The sequence below is a fragment of the Colias eurytheme genome, chromosome 19 (genome assembly GCF_061535395.1).
Source record: "Colias eurytheme isolate Ceu_HAF_F1 chromosome 19, ilColEury1 Martin Lab GWU primary, whole genome shotgun sequence".
NCBI classification, from domain to species: Eukaryota; Metazoa; Arthropoda; class Insecta; order Lepidoptera; family Pieridae; genus Colias; species Colias eurytheme.
The window spans coordinates 3,375,237-3,397,581 of NC_142998.1; the positions used below are offsets into that span (position 1 = coordinate 3,375,237).

The window sequence follows — 22,345 nt, forward strand, 5'->3', positions numbered from 1 at the left end:
TGGTAGTATGACTATGGAATACTAAAAATAAACTTAATAATGCGGATTTGATCGCTGTATGCGGAAATGTAATTATTGTTTTTAATAATTAACATTCCGAGTATTGTTTAATATTTTTTATTATTCAAAAACCATCCACTTATGATTTGCATTAAAATATATTTTTTTTAAAAAGCAGTACTAAAGTTCGATTTCTAATATAAGGCCAATTATAATAGAATTTGTCGTGAAGAACTGTGTAAGCTGTAAACAAACAAACAAACAAACAAAAATACTTTATTGTGCACCAGGACATAAAAATTACAAAATCAAATGTATAAAAGAAAGAGACACAGTTGAGCACAACAGGCGGTCTTATCGCTAAGACAGCGATCTCTTCCAGACAACCTGGTGGTCAAGGAGAAACAGTGGAAGTAAAAGTTAATGGGCAAGAGGTGCGTTTATAGTTTAGAGCACATAAATAAAATACACATATATCCATATTATATACATACAAATACATACACATACAAACATATACATACATACAATACACGTACAAACATAATATACATACATACATACACATAAATATACATATACATACATACACATAAATATACATATACGTACATACACATACATATACATACATACAGAAAGAAATGAGCTATTTACTAGTCGAAAAGCAGACACATACGGAGACAGCATCAATACAAAGATATTTAACACTAAACAGGTAGATCTAAATTCATTACTTGGACAGGTAAAATCGCTTCAGCAGTGTTTTGAATGTGAGTAGAGATTGAGCTTCTCTTATGTCTAATGGTAGATCGTTCCATAGTCTGATGGCACGCACAGTAAAGGAAGAATTATATATATGATGTTTTTTTCATGTGTGTAATATTTACAGTTCACGACATATGAATTGGTCAGCCACCCAGTAAGAAAATTAGCAACCGTAATCTTTTAAATGCTACTATTGTAACCAAAACTCCATTTAAATGAAGAAACTAAAAGTTTGCATAATTTTCGTTCCATCATCATAAATGATAATTAAGAAAGATAAAAAGACAAAATCCAATTATCACTTATTTATTATCAATACACATTCATAATCACATAATACTTATAACTACTGAACTTTCCTATGATATTCGGGAGTGGCGTTCCCATAGTCTTGTAAATTGAACAGGGTCGACCGGTTGGTGACCATATATTTCGAAAAGTCTTGTATATGCGTCAATACTTGCTGCAATGATTTCTCATCGAGCGCAGTGTATGCTAACATTGGTCCCATTTTAGCAAACAACCGTAGCAAATGTATAGATCCATATATTTGGGACATTGGGGTATCTGGGTAGTCTTGGAGTATTTCACTATACTGTGGTCTTTCAAATTTATAGAGGAGTTGCGATCCCAAAGTTGCGTTGAAATACTCTTTAATTCCTTCTGTAATGTCAACTAGGACTGATTCCTTCGCTTGATTGTGTAGTTTACTGGATTTCTTAAAAGCTAGATAATTGTCGACAATTTGTGCGACTGTCAGTTTTGCTGGTAATATGGCCAGCTTTTGCTGTCTCGTGATGACATCCCAGTCGTCGACGAGCCACACTTTAAGTTCCTCTGGAATCTTTATTTTCACTTCGACTTTCGCTAGATACTGCTCTTCAGATTCTATTGATAGATCTAATCTTCCACGTTTTTTCCTGGAACACAATAATATATTATTTTATTGTATTGATATTTTTCACGACAACTGTCATAGAATACGTAAATATTTCAAAGATTTGTCTTGATTTGGTTTGTATTCTTTTCCTTTTGTGACGTGACTTGACTCAAACGTAATTATTAGATATTATTATTTTTTTTTCCATGTTGTGTTGTCCTATAATTGTTTGTCACAATTGTCAAAATTTTTTATTGTAACTTGTACCTATATAATAAGTATTGTTGTGACAAGTGTTGGATGACCTCAATAAATAAAATAAAAATAAAATAAAATATATTACCTTTCTATAAAAACTAGGTCTACTAACTAACATTCTATAATTTTTTTTTAATTTATATCAAAATTATTTCTTTCATAGATGTTTGCAAATTATTTGAAAAAATTCTTGTGTGCTGTATAACTTGGAATACTTTAACTGTGAGCTTTTACATATTTAAAAATCGGTGCCAAATAAATGAGTTTGAGTTTGTATGAAAAATTTTCGTAAACAACTTACTTTGGCTGGTCAGAGCCAGAGTCAGCAGGCGGGTCTTTATTTTGTGTTTTAGTTGCTTTGGCAGATGTGGAGCTTGTTTCTGCATCTTTACCTGTAAATAAAAAGGAAAAACATATCTTATTTGATTTTGTAATCATAAGTTTAATTTTCTATTTCTTCATTATTTTATTACTATATCTTTTCTAATCTTCAGTGTTCACTTATATAATACTAGCTGCTCCGCGCGGTTTCACCCCCGTGGCTCCACCCCTGTTGGTCGTAGCATGATGATATATAGCCTATAACCTTCCTCGATAAATGGGCTATCTAACACCGAAAGAATTTTTCAAATCGAAACAGTAGTTCCCGAGATAAGCGCGTTCAAACAAACAAACAAACTCTTCAGCTTTATAATATTAGTATAGATTTAATATTCCATTTTGAAAAGGTTTTTAAAGAATACTTCTGTTATTAACCATCGTAACACATACTCTAGATTAAGAATTGAATCTCAAATTCAAAGGCCTAATTCAAGTATTTTTACGTGATCAGTGTATGCAAAACTACAAGTCCCTTCGCGCTTAGTATACCCATAGTGGGACACCCTGTATAATTTATTAGGTTTTAGACAAAGCTAGTTAACAAATAAAACATAAAAGTACAAAGAAAATGCAATACAACATATAAAAACATTAATAGAAATAAAAATATTACCCGCTGGTGTAGATGCTCTAGATTCTTCTCTTGCTGGTGTGGAACTTGCAGCTGCTTCAGATTTACGACCTTTGGCGGGTGCTTGAAAAAAAAAGTAATAGTAAAGTTAATATTCTGTGGTCTTGTTTCAAATACTTACTAAAAACATATATATGCATGTTGCGAGTAATTGAATTGCCAAATTCAATAATTGATTCAGTCTAAAGGTGCTTATTTTCTACATAATAAACTGTAGTAACAGATCTACTATCGAATTGTCTGTGTCTTAAAACTCAACAATTTAAATTATCGTATTATTTATTTAAACAAAAAATTAGTACATGTAACAAGATATAGTTTAATATTCCATTTCAAAATGAGAATGATGGGAATAAATGAAGCATCCTCCATATTCGTTCAGTAAAGCAAATTATAAAAATTAGTCTATGAATTACAACTGTAAGAAATGAAACACTTATAATATAATAATGTTTCTGCAACTCAATGGCAAGTGCTTATTTTGCTTTATAGTTATGACTGCTTATCTAACTGTTTGAATTTAGTGATATTTAATAATAACACTTATAAACATACTCTTTTTAGTCTTAGCGGGCTGTGCTGAATGCGCTCTTTGCACTTCTTTCTGTCTCTGAACATTTGCTTCATTGTATTTCAGTACTCTGCTTTCTGGTACCCATTCATCCCAACTGAAAAGTTTTTTTATAAACTGTAAACATTGTTTAAAGATAGAAAGAAAGAAAGAAAGAAACATTATAAGAGATAGGCTGTGTGCAGGGCCGCGCCGACCCCCGGCAGCGCCTGTGTGCGAAACGTATGAAGCGCCTCTTTTTTTATAAAAATTCAATGCGCACCTTACACACACACACACTTTCAATCCAATGATTGTTCATTTGTATTGTTTTGCCTTAGCTATCTCGTTCGTTAAAATCGGGGAATACCCATGACCCCACCCCCGGGCCCCGCTTGCGTCGCAGTCGCACGCATCGCATCGGGTTGCGTTCAAAAACTCACTCATTCATAATATTTAGTCCACTCACATTTAAAAAAAAAGTGAATTTGCGCATCTAATTTTTTTATATATTGTAGGGATACCCAGAAAAGCTTAACTTGAGTTTTTCGACCAAGATTTCCTATGAGCTTTCGCCGCCATCTTAAAAAAAAGGTGTAAAATTTGTTTTTCGGCAATAACTCGGCTATCCGATGAAATTCGGAAATCACTTATGAGACACTTTTTGTTCCTTTTTTTATGCTCTACAATTAAGTCTAGACATTTTTTCCGTATCATGCATCGTTATCGAGATATTGATCGATAAAGTAAAAAAAATGTGTGCGTGTACTAGTGTACACACGTACGAAGTGAAACTTCTTTATGACCTTATTTTTCAAAAAATAATTTACTATATGCAACTTTACAGGAATACGTCGAATCACGCGTGGTAGGGATAAGAAAAAGATGGCGCGTAACGGAAAAAGTCACGCGTAACGAAAAAATGTTACACTAAATTTTTTTCCAACCCCGATAAAGAAGTTTCACTTCAAAAATTCAGGACACATTTTTAGTTTTTGGCTTTTTTTTGTTTAGGACATAATACATATACCTACATTATGTATAATATATATCTAATACATATACATGTATTTAAAAAATCGTACAATTCGAACTTGTAGAGAATATTCAGACCTACAATTTTCTTTTTGGAGTTTTTTAGTTGGACAAAAATTACGATCTCCAGCGCGCCGCAGAGTCGGTGAATTCACGCTCACCGTCGAGCGAGCTGCTCGCTCGGTTGTGTTCGCATGGCGAAGCGAATGGGAAATTGTTTAGGAAATTGATGGGATAAAAAATAAGTACATAGACCAGACTTTAGAACAAATTAAAGATCACACTAAAGTATATTTTTTAAACAAATAATTTGTTTGTGCAGTAAAAAAAAAGGTGAACTGTACATTTGAGCGAAAAAAAGTACAACACACGGTAAAATGAATGAAAAATGGTTTCAAGAAAATTTTGTAATTGAAAAAATGCAAACACACTCGTCAAAACGGATGCCAGGTCTTACAATAATTTTTTACTTTATCGATCGATATCTCGATAACTATGCACGATACAGTAAAAATGGTCAGGACTTAATTGTAGAACATTAAAAAAGGAACAAAAAGTGTCTTATAAGTGATTTCCTAATTTCATCGGATAGCCGAGTTATTGCCGAAAAACCAATTGTACCCCTTTTTTCAAGATGGCGACGAAAGCTCATAGGAAATCTTGGTCGAAAAACTCAAGTTAAGCTTTTCTAGATATCCCCTACAACATATCAAAAAAATAGATGCGCAAATTCACTTTCTTTTATTTGCCTTTTTTTTCGGACGAAATGAGTGGACTAATTTCATACTCATACAAACTCGGCGCCTCTACGGTTTAAAGTAACTATACTCTGTCCATTATATTATTTGCTTTTTGACAGCTTCACGCCTATGAAGGATTGTATTGTCTATGTTAAAATGTCATACAAATAATTATCGTTCTTCATGGACAGGTCCCGCCCACTTAGTGATGTCTACATAGAATTATTCAATGATGGGTCGATAGATTATAATAATCGATAGAAATACTCTGTAAAATATATCCGATGCAGAAAAACTCTTATATTATGTTATATAATTTAAACGTAAAGACAACCAAATTGTAAGATAGAAACCAATAAATAATAAAATATTAGTTTAGTTTAGTTTTAACATACAATGCGTAGATATGTGGTCTTATTATTACATATCTTATTACTACGTTTACGTTGTAATTATTATTTACGTACCTGATTCGATTTATGATAATATTTTTAATTTATAATTGAAATGGTATCACAATCGATAATCTTTTGAACATCACTTCTGGTACAGGTATATTAAGAAGAGCTGGAACGTCAACACATTTACACATTGCACATGTTAGGCCGGGAGATACTGACACAAAATTTCGGGCCATTTGTAACAGGATGGCGGTCTAGAGGGGTCTTAGTACGCAATGACAAAAAGAAAAATGATGGTCAGAACGCTGGTACCGGCGGACTAGTCGTGTGGGCGTTAGTCACACTCGTCGGATAAATAGCGAAAGTCCAACGATTTGTAACACAAAAATTTTAGAATTTACCGATAGCCCTTAAAAAAGATGTAGGCGGTAGTGTCATGCCATACAGTTACGATGTGACTTACAGTCCGCCATACCGACGTGAATGCGTTGATTTAAAAAAAAACAATTCAACCATTTGTACCGGGCTCACTTTTGCACAGGTAACCATCGTCGTGCAGCCATTTACTAAAATTGCCATGCCATACTTTTCGGACGATTCCAAATGGTCGCCATACCGCGGAAAAGTCAAACGATTTGTAAATCGTTTGACTTTCGCTATTTATCCGACGATTTCGACTAACGCCCACGCGACTAGTCCGCAGGTACCAGCGTTCTGAGTTCTGACCATCATTTTTCTTTTAGTCATTGCGTAATAAGACCTCTGTAGAACCGCCATTCTGTTACAAATGACCCGAAATTTTGTGTCAGTATCTCCCGGCCTATGTATGTGTCATATTTTGCAATTGTTTATAAATACAGGGTGATGTAATTGGTGTAGTACGAATATCTAAAAATCTATGAAGAATTTTGTGATACAGTAAATGGAAGAATTATAGACTATTTTACAGTATTTAATTAAATCATTTAATTTTTTGTTCATTTTCATTAGAAATGTCAATTTTTCTCACCAAGGTGGAAATTTGGATGATAAGGATCTTGTTAGAAAAATATAAATTTTGACTAAAATCGGCATTTTTTTTTTCAAAAATCAAATAACTAATTAATAATCAGAGTTATCACATTATTAAAAAAAATAAGCCAAACTATACACAATTTTTACCTACTTGATGCAATCCTCAAAGATCTCAACCCAATAGAGTTACTATGGGGCATAATTAAAGGGAAAGTAGCATCACAAAATGTGAACTTTAACTTGAAAACTGTGTAAGAATTATTTAGAAAGGAAGCAAATGCTATTAGTCTGGATATGTTTAGTGACGTTTGGAGAAAGACGCGAGAACATGAGGAAAAATATATTCAATTAGAACCAAAAGTAGATAATTACACTGACTCATTTATAATAACATTAAGAAATTCCGACAACGAAACATCGAGTTCTTCGAGCGATGAAAGTTACAGTGAAGAAGATTACGATTATGATTAAATAGATTCTTCTTCTTCTCTATAGATACTGCTTTCTGAATTGGTGGTAAATGTTAAAACTGTTAAACTGTTATGACGATTCAAAAGTGCTTCTAGAAGAAGTCTAATTGTATAAATGTTTGAGTTTGAGTTTAAAACCAATAGTGTGAAAATTATACAATAAACATGTAACACATATTTGTTAGCGCGTATTGGTAGGTATTACGTACTTACTACAAATATAATATTTCTTAGATATCTTTACTCAACCAAAGTCAGGAATTTAATTATTATTTGATAATTGAATGATTATTAATACTTTTATCCAATTGATTATTATTAGAATAAATAATTAACTTCATCAATTGATTTACTTTTAAATTATAATTTTACAGGTAAATTATGAGAGCTTTCATAAGTAATTATATTTGCATATACATATCTACAACGCACCCATTTTACAATTCAAGTCTAAAATGAAACTAGAGTCGCATTTATTTTTGAACATACTGTAAGTGAAATTACATAAGTGTGAGTACTGTGAACATGCCAGCTTTCCCTAATTGACCGATATCACCCGTCGAGCTGTCAAAAAGCAATTCTTATAGTGGACAGACTATAGTACTTTTTCTCTTGTTCAAAGAACTGCCGCCGCGCCGTTTTAACGTTGAGCTCGTAAGGAATGTAAACCAAAACCCTAAACGTAAAATGAAACCATAAAGTGAATAATAATAAACATTAAATATTGAGAGACTTGTTCAATAAGCGTTATAGATGTTTTGTTGTTTACAAGGCCTATGTTGCGCCTATTGTACCTACTTACTTGTCGATACTCCACTACAAAAAACAATCATATAGGTAACAAAAATAATTTTGGTGGCAGTGGCGGCGCGGCGCGGCGCCCCTATTGCCTTGGCGCCTGTGTGCGCCGCACACTTCGCACACAGGGGCGGCTCGGCCCTGGCTGTGTGTTACAATAAGAAAATGATTTTATTAGATACTAGCGGTCCGCCCCGGCTTCGCCCGTGGTACATGTTTACGTTTTCTCTACATAAGAACCATCCTCGTACTTCAAGGAATATAAAAAAAAAGAATTATCGAAATCGGTTCAGCCGTTCTCGAGTTATGCGCTTACCAACACATTTTGCGATTCATTTTTATATATAAGATTATATTATATTATACTATGTTTTTACTGTTTTATAAATGGTGATATTAACAACTATAACATAGCCCGTTACAAAAGATCCATTGGATATTCTGATATTGAATGTAACTGCATTGAGATACTTTCCAAGGTAAGGAGTTGCTTCAAGATTAAGGGATGTTCATGTTATCTAAAAATGTGTAAAACCGGCCCAATACAATGGTAAAAAACGTAACAATTGAATAGGAAAACCCTTGAATATAAGTTTACTTATAAACTTTAGAACTAATTTAAAGTGTTAATAGATTGTGAACTAGCAGTTAGCGCATAAAAAGACTGTACAAAACTAAATTACGTGATAATATACTTACTTTTTATTCCACCCAGCGTAATGTATTAAATAACGAACGTGTTTGTCTTTAGTGACAGAGCTTTTCAGACATTTTGCCTCGTAAATGAGCGGCCCGTGAAAACATAAAACTTTTTCACCTGTAACAATGAACAACTTTATTACTGTTGTATGTTTTAAAATGGTAAAAAATGAATATGCACTATTCCTTACCTTCCGCAAATTTTAGTTTTGGGGCCATTGGTTATTTACTAAATTTCTTCACAAATATGTAAACATTTCAATCAACAAACCACAAATTAGCGGTGACAGTGACAGCTTATTGACCATAGACAATGATAAAGTATAAAGCTGAGGTCTCAGAGGAATAAAGATATATAAACATTTTTATAGATAAATAATCTATACTAATATTATAAAACTGAAGTTTGTTTGTTTGTTTGTTTGAACGCACTAATCTCGGGAACTACTGGTCCGATTTGAAAAATTCTTTCGGCGTTAGATAGCCCATTTATCGAGGAAGGTTATAGGCTATATTTCATCACGCTACGGGCAACAGGAGTGGAGCCACGGGGGTGAAACCGCGCGGAGTAGCTAGTAATATATAATTAGACAATACCACAGAATATTCTTTATAATGTATACTCTAAGACTAAGACGAAGATATTTAACGAATTAATTGATGTGAAACAATAGGCTCACTTGTAAACCGAATTGTTGACGTGGCGACGCTTGCCATGGCGACGGGTCGCCACGCTATACACATCTATATGTAGTAGAGTGTACGGTGTGGCTTCTCACTCAGTTCGACGTTGTTGTTTACTACGGTACACATAACCTGCGTTTTATTTAATTTTTTATTTTAATTTTTGACAATAAAATATGTGTGATAGTGATAACTCAGAAGATCAAAGTGATCAACCTTGTGCAAAGAAAGTGAAACTACACTATGGCATACTACCAAGTCATCAGTAAGTAGATCGTATTCAAAGAATATACTACTCTCTAACGAGAGATCGTATTTTTCAAGTGTCCATAAATGTAATTATTATATTTTTATATTTAATTAATTATATTCATATTAATCAGGTATTTCTTTAGAAATTTGCGGCACGAATTAAGGGGGGGGGGAGGGGAGGGAAAGGGAGGGGGGAGGTAAGGGGAGACCCCCTATAAAGTGGGGGGTGCGGAAACCCCCCCTTCTATTTTTTTTTATTTTTTTTTGAGATTATATTTATACTAGTTTTCCGCCCGCGGCTTCGCCCGCTTCGTCTAAAACATAATAAATTATATACTAAAACCTTCCTCTTGAATCACTCTATCTATTAAAAAAACCGCATCAAAATCCGTTGCATAGTTTTAAAGATTTAAGCATACATAGGGACATAGGGACAGAGAAAGCGAATTTGTTTTATACCATGTATGTAGTGATGTAGTTAGAAATATATCGAAGATTATGGGCTTTCTTGACTGCTCCGGCGCTGCAGAACGTGGCGCTTGCCCCCGTGTACCTCGTTGCAGGCAGGAGTCTTCACTCCGGCTCGCTTGACTCTGCCTGCTCCTCAGCACACGCGGGCGCCACGCTCCTCCGCGCCTCCGACTTTTTAAATACACTCTAGTGTATGACAGACAAGTACCACGTGGAATCGGGGTGGACAGATTCGGTTCTGTGATTAACAATTTGTGTGCAATATACATACCATAAAAACATTTTTTAAAATAATTATTTATTCAAATCTTGTATACATGTTTGATACAATTTACAATGGCAATGAATGGATCCATTTTATTTTTTCCACCGAGCATCTCCACATATTCTATAATATTATCACCGAAGTTTGCTGGGTGGTTATAGTTATCTTTTTTAAAAAATCTTTTTACAACATGCCACTGGGACTCAAATGGGTCAGGGGCAACAAATGGGTTGTCTGGGTCTGAGTGATTAACTTTTTTATGAACATATCCATATCCCGAAACAATCATATGCTCGCCAATAATCCATATATGAATTGTTGTCCACTCAGCAACATGCTCTTGAATGAACTATGGTTTTTAATATGTACATTAAGACATTTGTTATCTCTTTCAAACACAATTCTTGTAGTTTTGTCAATGTAACTCAAACAATTTTGAACATAATCTCGAAAATTAAAAAAAAAGATTTCTCTGTAATTACACGTTTCCTCACGAAAAGCCGCTGTATGTTTCAGGGCATCATTATCTATCGATAAAAATTAAAATCGCGCCGAAATTCGTGCCGCACGTTTCTAAAGTCAACCCATTAATCATATTAGTAATTATATAAATTATACTAAGATTAATAATTATATAAATTATATTTAATTATTAATATTATCTTCAATTAACTAATTATTTTTTTATTATTCATGAAGGAATTATTAATATGGAAAAATTTATTAATAAAATTTATATTTGCAAATCTTTAGTCATATATTGCAATAATTAACTAAGATTTGAGTTCATGAGTATATTGAAGCCACACTCAAAATTTTTTTTTTCTTTTTCTTGTGTATTTTAATATCATATTTTTTTAAATATTTTAGTTCCCAACAATCATCACAGGGATCACAAAATATTATTATTGAAACTGGACGTCACCCTGATCAGTTAAACACAAGGCATACTATCAATGTTGTGTAAGACTTTATTAATCAAATACTTAGTACTAGACTATTTTAATTTTTATCTTAGATTTTATGTTTCTCATTTCCATAATACTCGGGTACCACCAGAAGGACAGTACCCGGATCTTTGGAAGGCTTACGTGGGGACACGGATCCAACACGCAGAGGCCCTTTCGAGAATTTTAATGTGTTGTGGGACACCAGCCGCAGCCTGCCCATGACTGCACTATAGAGATACAGCCCTGGGCAGTCCGCGGCCGATGTAGGACTATTGCAGGGTATGGAAATTTAATGATTGGGCTATGGATTGGGATGCTAAATGGACTGGTACTGAGGACTATGGGAAACTATGGCACCTGCCTTTCTACTAGAAGAAAGTAAAAATATGTAAATAGATTTTATTATTATTAACATATTTATATTTTTTTTCAGAGTAAACAATAGTAAAAGAGAACGTCAAAAACAATACAGGGAGCGGAACAGAGACAAATTGAAACATCGTGAAGCGGAAAGAAGAAAGCGTATACAATTTTCACAAAGCATTATCGGACCGTCTACCTCTTCAAACTCAAATATAATGGAAGTAAATAATGAAGAACCAGTAACTGCTATTTCATCTATTCTTCAAAATAAAAGAGACCGTCAAAAAAGATACAGGGAAAAGAACAGAGAAAAATTGAGTCAGCGTGAAGCGGAAAGAAGGAGACGTCTACAGAATGCAGAAAGTATTATAGAATTACATACTTCTCCAAATATAGGAAATAGAGAATTAATTACAGAACCAATAATCATAATAGATGAAGTAAGTACAAATTCTCGAAATTTAACTGGTTTGAGAGAAATGGAGCATGAAGTGTTTGACATATCTCAGCAAAATTTAAGTAACCTATCAAGCGCAAATATTGCGGAAATTCCGAATAACTACAGTCAATTTAGATACCATAAAACAGCTCATGAATATTTCATCGATAACTTTAAAAATAATGAATTTGGACATGCTTGTTCAATTTGTGATCGACTTTGGTTTGAAAAAGATTTAAAGAAACCATCTACATCTGGAAATATAATTAATACAATAGCTAATGTGCAAAATGTGGATTCCCTTAAAATTTGCTCTACTTGTAAATCAGCATTAGATAAAGAAAAGATTCCTAACTTGTCAGTTTATAATGGATTTCATTACCCAAAAATACCACAGCATTTACCAAAAATCGATTTCATCACTGAAAGGCTTATTTCTCCACGAATTCCTTTTATGCAAATAAGAAGATTAAGACACGTTCAAGGACAATTCGGTATATACGGACAAATTATCAATGTTCCTGTTGTTGTTGATACAATGGTACGATCACTTCCAAGAAATGTCAATGATGAACATTGCATTTATGTACCTACATATTAAAAAAAAAATGATTCATAAAAGTAGTTTTGTGCATGGCTTAATTAACATCGGATCAATTAAAAAATGGCTATAGGTACTATTTGATTACTACCTTTATATCCTTAACCTTTATATCAGCATTACAAAATAACAGTTGATAAATCATTTTTTAATCAAGAAACACCACTAATTACACAACAGAACATAGATGAATTTAGCGAAAATATTGATCTTGAACAAAGCCTTACTGCTCAACAACAAACTTTGGTATGGAATGAGGAAAAATATTTGCGATTAGCGCCAGGGCAACAGAATATTCCACAGAGTTTATTATTCGAGCATGCCGAAGAGCTATCATTTCCTACTATTTACATGGGACACTTTAGAAAATTCAGAGATACAGTCAACGTTACGCCTTTTATGATGGCATTTAGTGAATTGCGGCGTAAGGATCGTCGAAAAGTCGATCCTTATCACTTGTTATAGGGTAACGGCACCAGTGGTCAGCCTCATAACAGCTTTTTGAAGTTTTGACAATTGCCATTTCTACAACAATCGTCGAATAAAAAAACGTACAACATGTATGGATTTATTGTTTATTGTAGTTTCGAATCAGCGTTAATCGAAAACAATAATTCTCTTAGTAAAATATATAATTAATTTTAAACAAAAAATGGCTCAGTGTCCCAGTGAACAGCCTCTAAAAGCCAATAAACAGCCTTGTTGAACCCAGTGTTCAGCCTTTAGTAAGTATAACTAATTATGAGATCAAAATAAACAATGTTATATCAAAATCAACTATATTAATCACATTTTTATAGCAACGATTCACTAAGCACAAAAAAATGTATATCGCACATAATACAAATATTATTTTAAACATACTATTACAATCTCTTTGTGTCTTCTTATTTTCTAGGAACTTCTTATTATTTATCATAAAAACAACAATAATTCTTTTAAAAAAAATCAGCGATATTAGTTTATAATATGTCCTATTGATGTATCTATAATCCACAATATATATAATTATAATCAACCACAGGAGGATCTCTTTCGGAGGATTTCTCTGGAGGATACTATTGTCTTGGCGGCATTTTTAGCTAGAAAAAAAGGGAACAATAATAACTTTTGGATATGAATACACATAATACCATTATTTCAGGTAAAACTTAACTAACATGAAGTATTACTTATAGATTTAAACACAAACATTCGCATTTATACTTAAAATATTATTTCAATAACATCGTGGCTGAATACTGGATCATTGAGACCACAGATTGAGACCCAGTGGTCAGCCGCTTGAAAAAATATTTTGAAATGCGGCTGACCACTGGGTTTTCTAACAATTAGGAATAATCCCAGTAATCAGCCCCAGGGGCTGTCCATTGGATCTTTCATAAAAAATCAGTATCCAATGGTCAGCCCCTCAAATTTTTAAGTAAAAAAACAATATTTTTTATCAAATTTCATAAAATTAAATGCTCTAAGTAATCTATAAATTTATTATCTATAAAACACAATCACATTTCATACTAAAATATGTTATTTCTCACCTTTCAAAAGAGCACCACGTGAAACAAAAAATATTGCAGACATGACACTTCTGCTCTTGTCGGCGGACAGCACCTGTACGAACGTGTTTACTTCTCTCCTCTGACCCCCTGCTGCTCCTTTCGCGTGATGCATGAACCAATAACGAAACAGAGCTTCTATTTAAGTGCGCGTGATTTGGTTATTTTGATTACAGCGATATTTATGGCCAATAAACAACGCAATAGGCTGATCACTGGTGCCTGGCTGACCACTGGTGCCGTTACCCTATATGGCTGTAAAAATTATGAGACTGCGAGTTCGTGACTGTTTAACGATCGCGTTTAAACATGTTGGTACAGATAGCAATATAACCAAGGATCAAGTTCAATCTGAAGACTATATTCATAACTGCATGGAGTCAAATCTAGCTTTCTTACGTTCAATACCAAATTCAGTTTGGTACAGTGGCTAGAAGAAAAGCCGCTGCCTTTGTTGCAGAACATAATATCGATAAACGTGCTGTGCCTATTGTGCGTCGAACTTCAAAAATATCACTTAATAATAATAAAACTATTGTGGGAAAAAGAAATCATTTTCCATTGATATCAGGATGTGCTATGACTATTCATAAGTCTCAAGGAGGTACTTATGACGAGGTGGTGTATGAGTATAGTAAAAGTCATAGTATTCCATTACTTTACGTAGCTTTAACACGAGTAACAAGTGCTGAAGGGTTGTTTATATGTAACAGAACGGATGATTTAAGATTTTATCATGGAAGGAGAGTAGATCCATCAGTTTCAAGCTTATAGCACGAATTTGAAAGATTATCTTTAAACAGACTTACTACATTGCAAGGATTGATCACTGATTTTATGAACTCCAGAAATAAATTAACCATATACACTTTAAACTGTCAAAGTCTCAGAAAACATGCTGCTGATTTACAAGATTCTATTTGCAGAAATAGTAACTTTTTGTTACTAACTGAAACATGGTGTCCTGCAGATGAAGCAGTTGACTTATGTAACTTTCATTGTATTGCAAAATTTAAAAGACAAAATGTTAGAGCCGCTGGAGTGGCCATTTACAAAAACAACAACACTTCACATGTTACTACACTCAACATGGATCTAGCCGTTCAAAATGCTACAGAAGTTCATGTTTCCCAAACATCTATTGGTGATATGTGTGCTTCACATGTTAAACTAGAAGACGGAAGTGAATTAATTATGATTGTAGTATACATTTCACCTAATAACAAAATGGATCATATAATGTCATTTTTACATGAAAGGTTATTTCCTTATAGTCAAAGAGGTTCAATAATTTTTAAAACGAATAAACATAAACTACCATTAATTTTAGCTGGAGATTTTAATGTAAATTTTGCAAGAGCTGAATCAATGCCATTAATGACATTTCTTCAAAAAGAATTTCAATTGCAAATCAACAACAATCCAAGAGAATCTACTACCAAATATGGAACAACAATGGATGCTGTATTTGTGAGATATCTTGATAATGTTTCATCCAATACTTTTGTAACGTACTTTAGTTATCATCGACCAATCGTCACAGTAATACCGGCATGCGGCAGAGGAAACATCGAATATAACTATTACTGAAGTCACAGATGAAAATATTTAAATTGTGGCCACTTGATATTAATATCGAATTTTTATATCACATGTAAATAAATGTTTATTAAATAAAGTTACCATTTTCTGTAAGAAATTCGTAATACTTCATTTTTTCATTAGGCTATATTTAATTCCTGTAATAATATTATCTTTTATGCATATTACTTGTACACACACGATGTTTCACATCTGCCAGGCGTCCCATGACGGCTCACATTTTTTTTTTAAGCTATTGCATCGCTTCTGAACTATCGCGGGCTTTGAGCGCTGCGACCGAATTTTAAAATTCCGTAACGAAAATACCTAACGCCCTCCACTCCAAGCGGCACAGCGATGCTATATGCAATCTTAGCACAGAGCAAACAATGATCAATATGAATCTTAGCTTTACCGCGGCAGTCCTCGAGTGCCACATTTTTTATTTTATTTTATGGAAGGCATGTATAATGTTGATAACTTAGATATTATATAATTTAAAATTTAAATAGTAAGTGGCTCCGTTTCAGGAATACGATCTTTATTTTGGTGGCATTTCTATTTACGCATAACCGAACGATTTTGAGATTGAAGTCAAAGTTATTAAACACTAGAGGTCCGCCCCAACTTCTCCCGTGGTACATATTTCGCAATAAAAGGTAGCCTATGTCCTTTCTCGAGTATCAAAATATCTCCATACCAAATTTTATGCAAATTGGTTCAGTAGTTTAGGCGTGATTGAGTAACAGACAGGCAGACAGAGTTACTTTCGCATTTATAATATTAGTATGGAAAATAATTTTAAGTAGGACCAAAATTTTTAAGTATATACCATGGTATAGATCAATAATACAGACATAAGTAATATTATGTTCTTCCGTGCGTGTGCGTGCGTTTTTCCCCTATATATTACTATACTCTTTGCGTTTTTCATTGAAGTGACAAAACAGCTCGATCGATATACATAATTTTTTGGGTGTCTAATTAGATGATTTCAAATACGAGCGACGCTGCGGGCCAGAACGAGTAACCATATAAACCTAAATAAAACTTAAAATCATCATTACTTGTGCTTAGATACAGCGAATAGCCAAATAATAAAAACAATTGCGTCATGAATAAATCAGACACACCCCCCTTTTCTTTTTGTTCAATAACAAACTTTATCGTCAATAAATAAAACATATATCTGCGTGAACAAATTAAAAATCAGTTCGTAAACACGTTACATCACAATTGTATGGTTAAAATATTCACAAAATAATATGATAACCGCGAAGCGAGTTTACCTACTTTTTATGGCTAAGCATCATAAGCATGCTTCCACAAGACAGTTGCGCGGTATCGGCTTGGCGCGGTTGCCGCCTTTTTTGTGTTTGAATTTTTTTTTTAATTTCCTAGAAAATGTCGCAGCAAGGGCCCGCATTCGATGTGAATGCTATGACTTTAACCCGCTGGGTTCTACAACAACAAAGAACAGCGCCAGGTGCCACAGGAGATTTAACACAACTTCTAAATTCTATACAAACAGCAGTCAAGGCAATACAATCAGCAGTGAGGAAAGCCGGCATCGCTAAACTGTTAGTATGATTATGAATAGTGATGACTGATGAGTGTTATCTATCATTATTATTGTCTTTTTAAATAGATATTGAAAACATTTTATGTGTGAAAATATCAAAATAATTTCATTTTCATTTTCTTCTAAGTATGTGGGTACTTGCTACTTTATAACAATGTTTTGCACTCGTAAAATGTTGAATTATTTCCTGCATAAACTAAAATAAATTGTAACTAAAGTATTTGCTCTGAATGTCGCTCTTTACCGCAATAGAAAGTTCTAACAGGTATTGATACTATGCCTATGGCCTATTTGGAAATAATATGTACTATCTCTCGCGTCGATATGTACCTACGTCAAAATATATCTACATACTCGTATTGTAGTAATTCTTTAACTGAACAATATAATATAATATGTTTCAATCCAATCCTTATTTCTCATTTCCTCCATCAGAGAATATTTTCCATTTATAATTTATAGTTTATTATGTGTATCACGGTCTAGGGATACCTATAGAGAGATATAATATGTACATCGTCATTTTTAAATTTAAGCAAAAAAATAATCACCCGCTTTCAAGTTAGTACCTACCTACCTTAGTGCTATGTCTAATTAATTATTAATTAACGTTTACCTAATTAAGATTAACTTCTACTAGGTAGCAGTTAACTAGACTTCACCTGAATAATAATAGCATAGGTATTTTATTAGTGAAATCCGACCAATAGGTAATTTTATTTCTTGAAATTGAAACCTTACACCACTCTCCTAGTTAGCATAAAATTTAATTAAAAAAATGGAGATTCAGTTGCACAGAATCATTGTTTTTGAGATTCTCTTGATTAACTCGCACAACAATTACTTAAATTTATTAACATTTTCTATATAACTATGTATATGGGACATGAAACCTTTTTTTTTATTTCAGCCATGGAATTTCCGGTGACACCAACGTGCAGGGCGAGGAAGTAAAGAAACTAGATGTCTTATCCAATGACCTTTTTATAAACATGTTAAAATCCTCCTACACGACCTGCCTCCTCGTATCGGAAGAAAATCAAACTGTTCTAGAGGTAATTGATAATTCTTCATTATTTAAATATTAACTTTGAAAATCTAACGACGAAAATTCATTTCAAAATATGTAACTAAGTTCATAATAACGATTTACCTTTGCGTCCATATTTTTTAATTTATTATCATTTAGATTTTAGACTACGTAGGCCGTAGCTAATGCCTAAAGTTCTGTAAATAATATTAAGGGAGCTAGTTTATTCAGCTAGCAAAAAAATGTCATGACAATATAATAAAAATCGGATTTCTATTTTTAGAACATTTTAGACTTGAATAATAAATTGTTCGCAAATGTAGCAAGAAATCAAAGACCAAAACATGCTCAATAATATTATTTATGTAAATGTCACTCTATTGACCCTGACATCCGGCAATTAAACGTTGCTTTGCTAGAGAAATTTGAACTCTACCATCACAATTTCACTTTTATGTTATGTTTAAGTTTATCTCAGGTTCACGAAGCACTGATTATAGGTGAAGAAATTTGATAAGACTACGGTCCATAGGGCATTGCTATTGACAAACATATTTTGTTACATTGAAATATTTGTTGATTAGTCATATTTCGGATTTATCGTATACACTATACAGTGATAATAGAAAATACATATATCAATTTTCAAGATTTGACAGATTAAGATAAGATTATAAGATTGAGGAAATACGAAATTGTTTGATTTTTGTTTGGTTGTATTTCTTTCAGGTCAAGGAGCAATGTTATAATTATTGATAGATTAATTTTTTCTTCCTTAATCCGCTCGGGGTATCGCCCGCGTATTAAAAAAAATAAAAAAAAGTTAAAAAAAGCTCGTTTAACTATCTCCTGACAAAGAAATGATTCTACAGAATTAATTTGTTTTAATTTAATTTCAGGTAGAAACCGAGAAACGCGGGAAATACGTAGTTTGTTTCGACCCCCTCGATGGCTCATCTAATATTGACTGCCTCGTCTCCGTCGGTTCAATCTTCGCCATTTACAAGTAAAACATGTCTCACATTTTTTAAATATTTTTTGCATTTGACGTCTTCATCTACCATACAGTTTCAAGTACTTATAATCACTAGGTACATCACTACATAGTATAAAACAAAGTCGCTTTCCCTGTCCCTATGTCCCTATGTCCCTTTGTACGCTTAAATCTTTGAAACTACGCAACGGATTTTGATGCGGTTTTTTTTAATAGATAGAGTGATTCAAGAGGAAGGTTTATATGTATAATGAGATCCATTAAGTAGTGGAGAAGTACTGTTATTTTTGAGGTTTCTAATGTGATGTCGTAAAAAATTACATTTATTCCGCTTACATTGCAAACGCAGGCTGAACCCTACGAGTTTTATCAAAATATTGTACTAAGTATTATACACATTGAAAAGGTCTACAGAAAAGTCCGCGATGGTATATGTCTATCTCTTATGGATAACCCACAATAACTTTTTTTTGTCATTTACTTTTTACGACAAATAATGGCTAATTTTCGAAGCGATTTAAACCAATACAGCATTAATCCTTAACCAATTAAATACCATGGATACATTGTTCATTTAATATAGATCTATATGGCCCTTTACACCGTATGATTTAAGTGAATATTTTCGAAGATATTACAGATTTAAAAATTGCAGGACGTAGCGTTTGCGGCCGCCCGGCTGTATTTTATACCCGTGCGATGCCGGAGGCCGGAGCGGGCCGCTATATTTTTATACCTATACAACGTTCACAATTATTTTTCTGTAGTGTATTTAGTATCAGCATTTCACCCGTGCGAAGCCGGGGCGGGTCGCTAGTAGTACCTATAAAATAAAGTCGCTTTCTCTGTCCCTATTTCCCTTTGTATGCTTAAATCTTTAAAACTACGCAACCGATTTTGATGCGGTTTTTTTTAATAGATAGAGTGATTCAAGAGGAAGGTTTTAGTATATAATTTATTAGGTTTTAGACAAAGCGGGCGAAGCCGCGAGCGGTAAGCTAGTTCAAAATAAAATTGTTCTTATTAATGGGAAATATTTCAAAGATTGTTCATGACATAAATCTTGGTCTTTTATAAACAGAACGATCTCATTCATAATTAGTACTTACATCAATAAAATATAAATTATTGCAAAAAATACAGGAAAAAAATCATGCTCTATATTCTATAGTCGCTAACTATTCGAGAACATTCTAGAAAGTCTTCCCCCGGGGAGCCTTGTGAAGCGGACGCATTACGTCCAGGGAGGGATCTAGTCGCAGCTGGTTACGCACTTTATGGCTCAGCAACAATGATGGTGCTGGCTTTGGGCAAAGGGAAGGGGGTCAATGGGTTCATGTATGACCCCTCCATCGGAGAGTTTATCCTCACAGACCCGAATATGAGGGTACCGGAGAAGGGGAAGATTTATTCTATAAATGAGGGTAAGTTTTGTATGATTTTAAATTACTCGTAAAGTTTTCTATTGAATTATTTAGTTGAGTTTGGTCTCTTCCTATTATGAGATTCGCCTAATTTTATTGTATTGTTAATCTTTTGACATTATTAATAGGTACAACTTGTAAATTTATTTTTTGAAACGAACACAAAATATATCAAGAAAAAAAAATTCTCAAAAAATTATTTCAGCTCCCTTTTCGATAAAGTAATGTAAATTAAGGAGTATCCATAGAAAATTGCATTGTACATTTCATATTCATAGAGCCTAATAAATAACGATATAATTTAACCAGGTTACGCGGCAGAATGGTCTGACAGTCTCAAGAAATACATAGAAGAAAAGAAATGTCCATCCAAAGGCAAAGCATATGGCGCCAGATACGTTGGCTCTATGGTCGCTGATGTTCATAGAACTATTAAATATGGCGGCGTGTTCATGTACCCGGCTACTAAATCTGCGCCGAATGGAAAGGTAACATAGTCTTAATAGAATTAACAGATAAAATATTGACTTTCTTTATAACCGTGCTATCTAGTTAATTTACATAATCCAAGAAATACCTCTTGCACACGGCAATAAAAACTAAATGATGAAAAATCCATCATTTTATTTTACAACCATCGCATTGATAAAAATATTTTTATATCTATAAAAATAGTTCAAAATCAATCTAGACAACCTAATGATATCAACTTTCCAAATTTTTTATTAACTAATAAATTTTACTAAGTTTAAACACTGCCAATACGCTGATAATATAATAAACGTAACAATAATACCTCTAAAATGCTATACTGCTATTTTTGTGTTATCAGTAAATTTAACCAAAAAATAACGAGACAATATTTATTCTAGCTCCGCCTCCTGTACGAGTGCAACCCGATGTCCTACATAGTGACAGAAGCAGGTGGTCTAGCGACCAACGGCTCTATCCCAATACTAGATGTTCAACCAACCTCCATACACCAGAGGGCGCCTTGCTATCTCGGCTCGAAACGGGATGTCGAAGAATTGATGTCTTTCTTGAAATAATTTTAATAAACTTTTGATAGTATGGCGTCTTTTATTTTTGTTACCTACCTACCTGTGCTATGCAATATGGATGTTACATTTTCATAGACCATAAAACATGTTTTTTCTATATGCCTGATTGTCATTGAGAAATGCATCCTTAATGCATCAATGACGTAAACAAATGGGCAGACACATATTTATTTTTATGATGATGTAGACTTTATAAGATTAAACTTATGGGATACATACATTTACACTTTCAGGGGTGGCTATAGTACACTAAACGATAAAATATAAAACACGAATATGTTCTTAAACGAGGTGTAATTGTTTTTAACTAAAATAAATATTTGATGTGTAGTGTATAACGTGTGTACCTATTACGCAGTCGTAAAAAATGTTATGATACTTCATCTTCGGAAATCCATGAAGTAAAAAAAATATCAAAAAATATCTATAATACGAATTCTGTAGAAAGATGTAAGCGAAAAGCTAGG

At 33.3% G+C, this 22,345-nt stretch overlaps 3 protein-coding genes and 1 long non-coding RNA gene across 5 annotated transcripts; 2 read left to right on the forward strand and 2 right to left on the reverse strand.

Moving 5' to 3' along the window:
- Positions 1-1,058: 1,058 nt before the first annotated feature.
- On the reverse strand, positions 1,059-8,933 carry MRG15 (mortality factor 4-like). Its single transcript, XM_090113262.1, has 6 exons — positions 8,817-8,933; positions 8,626-8,743; positions 3,474-3,586; positions 2,901-2,981; positions 2,208-2,298; positions 1,059-1,688 (listed from the first exon to the last, which is right to left on the reverse strand). The coding sequence occupies exons 1-6, from the start codon at positions 8,842-8,844 to the stop codon at positions 1,115-1,117; spliced, it is 1,005 nt and encodes a 334-aa protein (XP_089969388.1). The 5' UTR covers positions 8,845-8,933; the 3' UTR covers positions 1,059-1,114.
- A 440-nt stretch (positions 8,934-9,373) lies between these two features.
- On the forward strand, positions 9,374-12,715 carry LOC149900070 (uncharacterized). 2 transcript variants are annotated; one of them, XM_090113279.1, is made up of 3 exons: positions 9,374-9,574; positions 11,168-11,260; positions 11,681-12,715. In XM_090113279.1, the coding sequence occupies exons 1-3, from the start codon at positions 9,486-9,488 to the stop codon at positions 12,648-12,650; spliced, it is 1,152 nt and encodes a 383-aa protein (XP_089969405.1). In that variant the 5' UTR covers positions 9,374-9,485; the 3' UTR covers positions 12,651-12,715. The 2 variants fall into 2 exon arrangements, with proteins under 2 accessions (XP_089969405.1, XP_089969406.1); XM_090113280.1 differs by lacking the exon at positions 11,168-11,260.
- A 628-nt stretch (positions 12,716-13,343) lies between these two features.
- On the reverse strand, positions 13,344-14,466 carry LOC149900071 (uncharacterized). Its single transcript, XR_016457779.1, has 2 exons — positions 14,189-14,466; positions 13,344-13,732 (listed from the first exon to the last, which is right to left on the reverse strand). It is a non-coding gene; the product is annotated as an uncharacterized LOC149900071 (long non-coding RNA).
- A 2,637-nt stretch (positions 14,467-17,103) lies between these two features.
- fbp (fructose-1,6-bisphosphatase) lies at positions 17,104-21,888 on the forward strand. The gene is made up of 6 exons (XM_090112861.1): positions 17,104-17,367; positions 18,280-18,424; positions 19,299-19,405; positions 20,591-20,817; positions 21,127-21,305; positions 21,690-21,888. The coding sequence occupies exons 1-6, from the start codon at positions 17,192-17,194 to the stop codon at positions 21,864-21,866; spliced, it is 1,011 nt and encodes a 336-aa protein (XP_089968987.1). The 5' UTR covers positions 17,104-17,191; the 3' UTR covers positions 21,867-21,888.
- Positions 21,889-22,345: the final 457 nt, after the last annotated feature.

Bases quoted from the DNA above. Each gene is read 5' to 3' on its own strand.
- MRG15 (XM_090113262.1), bottom strand. From the start codon at position 8,844: ATGGCCCCAAAACTAAAATTTGCGGAAG. The intron at 3,587-8,625 runs GTAAGTATATTA...AAAACTTTTCAG, and splicing joins TACGCTGGGTGGAATAAAAA to TTGGGATGAATGGGTACCAG. The intron at 2,982-3,473 runs GTATGTTTATAA...TTTTTTTTCAAG, and splicing joins GCCCGCTAAGACTAAAAAGA to CACCCGCCAAAGGTCGTAAA.
- LOC149900070 (XM_090113279.1), top strand. From the start codon at position 9,486: ATGTGTGATAGTGATAACTCAGAAGATCAAAGTGATCAACCTTGTGCA. The intron at 9,575-11,167 runs GTAAGTAGATCG...TAAATATTTTAG, and splicing joins GGCATACTACCAAGTCATCA to TTCCCAACAATCATCACAGG. The intron at 11,261-11,680 runs GTAAGACTTTAT...ATTTTTTTTCAG, and splicing joins AGGCATACTATCAATGTTGT to AGTAAACAATAGTAAAAGAG.
- fbp (XM_090112861.1), top strand. From the start codon at position 17,192: ATGTCGCAGCAAGGGCCCGCATTCGATGTGAATGCTATGACTTTAACC. The intron at 19,406-20,590 runs GTAAAACATGTC...AGAACATTCTAG, and splicing joins TCAATCTTCGCCATTTACAA to AAAGTCTTCCCCCGGGGAGC. The intron at 21,306-21,689 runs GTAACATAGTCT...TATTTATTCTAG, and splicing joins AATCTGCGCCGAATGGAAAG to CTCCGCCTCCTGTACGAGTG.